Source organism: Chaetura pelagica, unplaced genomic scaffold, assembly GCF_000747805.2.
Source record: "Chaetura pelagica isolate M959 unplaced genomic scaffold, ChaPel_1.0 scaffold376, whole genome shotgun sequence".
NCBI classification, from domain to species: Eukaryota; Metazoa; Chordata; class Aves; order Apodiformes; family Apodidae; genus Chaetura; species Chaetura pelagica.
The window spans coordinates 235,504-242,131 of record NW_009953503.1 but is presented as its reverse complement, the minus strand read 5'-3'; the positions used below and the strand labels follow the sequence as shown (position 1 = coordinate 242,131).

At 48.0% G+C, this 6,628-nt stretch overlaps 1 protein-coding gene across 1 annotated transcript in view; it reads left to right on the top strand.

Annotated features, from left to right (window-relative positions):
- Positions 1–105: 105 nt before the first annotated feature.
- The window catches only part of MMP24 (matrix metallopeptidase 24 (membrane-inserted)), a 44,173-nt gene continuing 37,650 nt past the window's right edge, over positions 106–6,628 (top strand). The window contains exons 1-2 of the mRNA XM_009999366.1: positions 106–214; positions 1,865–2,060. Of these exons, the coding sequence (XP_009997668.1) occupies positions 106–214; positions 1,865–2,060 (305 nt within the window). The remainder of the gene's footprint in view (positions 215–1,864; positions 2,061–6,628) is intronic.

Below are 6,628 nucleotides of genomic sequence, written 5' to 3'. Positions count from 1 at the left end.
GGGGCTCCCGCGCCGTGTCAGGCCGGGGCAGGGGCAGCAAAGCTCCGGTTCCGTGGCTGGGCCTTGTCTGGGGTCAGGGGTGATGTCTGTGTTGAACGGGGCTCGATGTCCGTGTGGGATCACTGGGAAAAACCCCTTCAGGCCACTGAGCTGAGCGTGAGGCCCTCCCAGCGCCGCGCTGGGCCGGGTCCCTCAGCCCCTCACAGCCCCTGTGGTGAGCAAACGTTGCCTATCGCCCGATCTCAGCCTCCCTTGGCACAAGTTGAGGCCATTTCCTCTTGTCCTGCTCTATTTTTTCCCTGGGAGAAGAGAGCAGTGCTCCCTCACTCCTGCCTCCCCCCAGGCAGCTGCAGAGCCAGCAGGTCCCCCCTCCCCTCCTTGGTGACCCCCTTGGGCACCCCCAGCTGCTCCTCGTCAGACTTCTGGGGAACTTTAACATGCCTGGCCCGGATGCTGTCCTGCACCTTGCTTTGGAAGCAAGGCTTTTCCCTCTTCAGAGTGGATTCTGGTATCTTCTTGTTGCCTTAAAGAGGTGGGGGGTTGTTCTCCCTCTTGTGCTCTTGAGCCCCTTCCCCACTGCTGTGCTGTGTGAAGGGAACATGCACCTCTCCTCTCCCCCTGCTCCCAGGGGACACCTGCCAGTCAGGTGGATTGTCCTCATGGTTGCAGAAAGCTTACAGGGTGTTTGTCAATCTGCTAGTAATCCTGGTCTAGGTGTTGAACTGGAGGGCTGAAATACTGGCCAGAAGGAGCACAGGTGTGTGCAGGGGGAGGTGTGATGGAAAGCTTCTGAAAGCAAGTCCTTGTTCAGGTTTTACTGCCATTTGCACTTAATGCTGAATTAATATTCCTTTTTCTTGTGGTGTCAGAACAAGGGAGGGGGGAGAGAAGGGAGGAAAAAAAAAGTGATCCTGAATTAATGTTTGAAAAAGCTGCCTTTAGCATTTTGACAAGTTTGACATGTGATTTTATCTGAAGCTGCATTTTTTGGGGGAGGCAGGGAAAAGGGACAAAGCTCCTTGAGAAGAGTTGGCTGTTTTCCTGTTTTGACAATTTGCTAGATACCTGCTGTTAGTAGAGGAAAATTCCATCTAGCCTGAGTCCCTGCAAACTTTCTGAGTGTGTTTTTTTTTTGTTTGGTTGTGGGTTTTTTGGAAGAAATATTCCTGCATTCGGTGTCAGTGTGAAGCTGAACCTGTGTGTGCAGGGATTGCACAGGCTTGTGAAGCTGAGTGCTGGTCCCAGAGGCAGCTGTAGGGGGTGGGAAGTGGGTTCCTGGGAGCCTGCTGTGGGGAGGACTGGGAAATCTTGTGATGACAAGGTGACAGGAGGTCTCTGGAACAAGGGCAGAGCTGCTTGGGCATTTCTGGTGCCTGTTCCAGGTACTCAGTAGGGATTGTGGCTGTTTTCAGTTGGCAGGTCTGCATTGTTCTGTCAGGACAGGTGATTAAAGTGGGTCTTTTGCCATTCCCTGGGATCAGGTGATATTATCACAGAGTCACAGAATGGTGAAGGTTGGAAGGGACCTTAAAGATCATCTGGTTCCAACCCCCCTGCATGGGCAGGGACACCTCCCACCAGCCCAGGCTGCACAAGCCTCATCCAGCCTGGCCTTGAACACCTCCAGGGAGGGGAAATCTACAACCTCCCTGGGCAACCTGTTCCAGTGCCTTCCTACCCTTGTGGTGAATAACTTCTTCCTGATGTCTAACTTAAATGTCCCCTCTTTCAGTTTAAAACCATCACCCCTTGTCCTATCACTACACTCACCCAACCAAAAAAAAAAAAAAAAGAGCAGTGATTGAATTTTTTGGGGCTTGTTCATCACTTTTTTCTTTTGAGGAAATTGTTCTGATCTGTTAAGTTGAACATTTACCGTGGCATTTTACCATCTGTTTCTTTCTTTTTCAGGGTTGGTTAAAAACTTATGGCTACTTACTTCCATCTGACAGCCACACATCAGCCTTGCAGTCGGGAAAAGCTGTGCAGTCTGCAGTTGCCTCTATGCAGCAGTTTTATGGGATCCCAGTGACAGGAGTTTTGGACCAGACAACTCTTGAGTAAGACTAACATAGGCTCATTTTGTCTTTCCCTTTCTTAACGTGTTGTCATCTCACCTGGGTAATTATTCCAGTGACCAGAAGTCCTCGAAAGGGATAGATTTGACTCACTGAGCCAGAGGAGTGTGGCTTGTGAAAAGGTGTCCCTGACAAAAGTGGACAACTTCACCTGTTCTTTTGCCAACAGTGCCATTTGCTAGTGTGAGGAGAAGCTCTTGTTTAGTGTCATTCTGTGTGTGTAGGTCCCCATGGCTGGTGCACAGGCAAAGGGTGTATCCTGTGAGCTTCCAAGGGTTTATTTCCATCTCTGTCTGGATTGAGGTGATTTTCTGGCCCCAGAAATGGCTTCTCATGCATTTCTTCATTAATTGGAGTTGTGGATCTCAATAGGTGCTGTATTTGCAGATGCACTGAAGTGAGTTGTAGTCTGGTGATGACTGTCAAGACTACTTGTCTGTTGCCATCTGTTGGACATTAGATGTTCTGGGCTGTGTGTTGACAATGAGTTATTTGTTGTTAGTGATCAGTGTCTTGATAGGACAAAAGCATTGGGCTGAATCACCTAGGCTGGAGGGACTTTGTTCTTTGAAGGCTGTTGCCTTTGCTCTTCAGTGTGGACTGTGAAGTGTGGCATGGATGTGGTGTTTGTTGCTGACTGGATTCCTGTTGTCTGAGTGCCTGGATTTCCTGTATTGGCTGAATCTGTCTGGACTGGGAGAGCACCTTTTGATGAAAGCAGAATGCAGAGGAGGTCTTATTAATGTTTTCTGTGGGAAGGGAGCATCTCATGATGAGCAACAAAAGAAAGCATAAATAATATACCTTGCTTGGGCTGCACCTTTTGATGAAAGCAGAATGCAGAGGAGATCTTATTAATGTTTTCTGCGGGAAGGGAGCATCTCATGGTGAGCAACAAAAGAAAGCACAAATAATAGACCTTGCTTGGGCCCTGCCTGAGAGTTTTGCCTTGACCTTCCCATATTGCACTAGCAGACCCTTTTAGAGTGTGCTCTGCATGGTTCTTCATCCCTCCTGTTATGGCATTCTGTTGGCAGAAGGGGCACAGCAGCACAAAAGAAGGAGATGCAAAGTAGCCAAGCAGTGTGAAGAGCAAAGAGGCTTGGTTGCATGCCTTCCAGGCTGTAGGAAGAGGGAGAAACAGAATAAACTAGTGAATTAGGCAGGAGAGGATCATTCTGGATTGGGAGTGCCTCTCCAGTGCATGTAACATTCCCTCTTCTAGCTCACAGGAAAAGCACTTTGTTCTCCATTGAGGGATAGAAAAAAATCCTGTTTGTTTGCTTTTCAAGTGAGTTGAAAACTTAATCCTTTTTAAAGGTGGGAATTTTCCATGTGAGATCTCTCTGCCATCAGTAAGACTGTTTATAAGTGAATGCTGAAGCAGAGCAGAGAGCAAGGCTGTGCATGTGCAGTTGGGATGCTGAGTTGGAAAGGTGTGGGGGAAGAAGGGGCTATGGTCTGAAACTTGAGGGAGCTGCTGCTGCTGCCCTGGGGGTTACTGGTAGGGAGTAAACAGCACGTGGTGTCCTTGCTTTAGTAAGTAGAAGTATTTTTGTGGAGGAAAGGAAGGTGTTGCTCACATTTTACTGAGTTTATAGATGGCTGGAGTTTGGTGCATGAGCACCCAAAGGCTGATGGATGGAAAATGCAGATGGTTCCCTCTTCTGGAACTCAGGTCTCCAAAGGCTAGAACCCTCAGCTGCAGCCAAAGGCAGGTGTGCCTTGCAGGTATGTTCAGCTGCTCTACCTCCATCTGTCCTCAGTTGGTGAGTCCAAATGTTGTGTGGCCAGGTGGAGCAGGAGTACCTACCTACACATTACATTAAAGGAAAAAGAGGTGCTAATTTTGAGCCTGTATTTGGAGTGGGAGGGGCACGTCTGGCTGGACCTTGATGGGCTGTCACTTCCTCAGATCTGATTGAGGACACAGAGCAAAAGGAGGAGTGCTGGCAAGGCAGGCTGGGGCTGAGAACCCGAGTTCCTCAGCTGTTTGCTAGGCTGTTGTTTCAGTCTGTGTTATAAGTTTTGAGATGGCAATTATGAATTTTTCTGTCACTTTTGTCGGTGTCATAAGCTTTGTCCCTTTCAGGTCACTTTAGAATCAGAGCAGAAAGTTATTCTTTCTGTGGTTTCTTTGCAACAAATTCTGCATGTTCCGTTTTGCTTATTATGGGAGCCTAAAGTTTCTAATCTCCTTCCCCATGTGCCTCAAATCCCAAAGTTGTTCTTCCCTCCAAGCGTGGTCCCCGAGTGTGTGAAAGCTGCTACACAGGCACACTGGTGGTAGTGGGATGGAACACCACCACTGGTGTTTCTTACTGGTGCCCAAAGGGCAGTGGTGGGGTGGGGATCTGTTCAGCAGAGGAGCTGTCTTGAGGTAGCAGGTTGAGGATATGGAGTTTTCATGTAAGGAGGGCAGGAGGAAATACATGAAACTGCCTCCTTGTACCTTTCAGTTGACAGTGCCTCAGCAAACATGGTGTCTGCCTGCAGCTGGTGGGTGGAACTGTAACTCTGCCTGTAGTACAGTCCTGGGAGCGTGCTGGGAGGGAGGGCACAGCAGCACCTGACAGGAGTGGTGACTGTGGTGTTTGTCAGAATCCATCACACACGGCCCTGGAGGGAACCAAGAAATAGTCTTCCTTGTCTTACAAGTGTCTTGTCCTTTGTCTGGAGCCTGTTGTGTAGGTCTCTCCCCTTGGGATGCACAACAGCCCTGTTCAAAGGTGCCACTTCCCCCAGCTCAATAGTAGATGATGGACAGTGGCACCTTCCTCTTTTAGGAGGGTTTTGTGGAGGGCTTGGAGCCTGGACTGGGGAAAGCAGCTGTATCTGGACAAGAGCTGCATGTCACTGCTTCTGAAGTTACCTGTTCTCAGCATGCCAAGCTGGAGGAGTGCAACAGCCCATATGTAAACAGTGCCAAGTGTAAATTTTGATGATTGAGTGTTATTGGTGCCTTCATTAAAAAAAAACAACAAAACAAAACAAACCAAACATCCTGGGGCAAAAAAGACCAATCTTCAGCCAAGAAATAGTCTTCCTTGTCTTACAAGTGTCTTGTCCTTTGTCTGGAGCCTGTTGTGTAGGTCTCTCCCCTTGGGATGCACAACAGCCCTGTTCAAAGGTGCCACTTCCCCCAGCTCAATAGCAGATGATGGACAGTGGCACCTTCCTCTTTTAGGAGGGTTTTGTGGAGGGCTTGGAGCCTGGACTGGGGAAAGCAGCTGTATCTGGACAAGAGCTGCATGTCACTGCTTCTGAAGTTACCTGTTCTCAGCATGCCAAGCTGGAGGAGTGCAACAGCCCATATGTAAACAGTGCCAAGTGTAAATTTTGATGATTGAGTGTTATTGGTGCCTTCATTAAAAAAAAAACAACAAAACAAAACAGAGAAGCAGCCATAGGTATCTGATTCCTGCTTCAAGCAATTGTCTTCTCTTGTTGTTTCTGATGTGGTGTGTTTTTTAAATCCCCTGGAACACAGAAAGGGTTATCCACACTGCTCAGTAGGGAGAGGCTGTCAAAAAGCTTGGCTGAAGATGAAAAGCAGCAAGATTATTTTGCCATGGATCTGCCCTGCTGAGAAGAGATGGCCAGACCTGTACCCTGTCCCATGTGATAGACTAGGGCCCATATGTCAGGGAAGTAAGTGAGATCAGGGAACTGAGCCAGGTAAACATTCTCAGCTTGACGTTAGCACAGGCTGTTGACAACTTGGTTACTGGCTTGCTCTAACAAGGTAGTCGGGCTTTTTTACCAGGTCTGTTTCAGAAAGTGTGTAGCTGAGCTCTGGAACAAACTGTAGTGGAATATGGGGGTTCAGTCAGGCCCAAGTGTATTGGGGTTGGAGGAGGAGTTAGGCAGCCATGTGTAGCATAAGGCAGCTCTGCAAGTGCTGATGCCTTGGAAGCTTTGGCTCAAGAAGCCTTAAAGCCCAGGCCGCTGGTATTTTTATCTTCTAGATGATCCTAGTGAAGATAAAACAGAGGTCATTTTCTGACTGTAACCAGAGCCTGATGATGGTGATGTTCAGAGTACTTGAGTTCTCATGAAGCTCAATAGATGCAAACCTAATGCACGTTATGGTTTGTGGTTATGCAAAAACCTCTGTACTGTGTCATATGGCTGGAATTTCTTTGGGGAATATCGAGGTGAATACAGGCTACAGTAGGCCTGGCATTTTCTAGCCAAGTGGTAGGAGCAATAAAAAGAACACAGATAAAGGACACTTGGAAAAACACTGTGTATTGAGGTTGAATTAATGTAGCTTTTCTAAAAGCAAACCTTAAATGTACAGCTTTTCTTTGAAGGTGGCAGCAGTTGTGTGGGCAAGACAGATCTGGTTTCTACAGGTTGCTTAGATTTGTGCAAGATGTGAGTAGGGAAGGTCTGTGCTAGCTTTCCAACACAGCACAGGATGTAGAACAACTCTTGTGTGCTCTGCTCCTGGTGGGCAGCAGATAACAGATGACTGCACTGAAATTTGGAAGCACCTGTAGTTTTAACATGTAGGAAGTGGGCTAAGGAAGGGTCAGCTGCTTGGC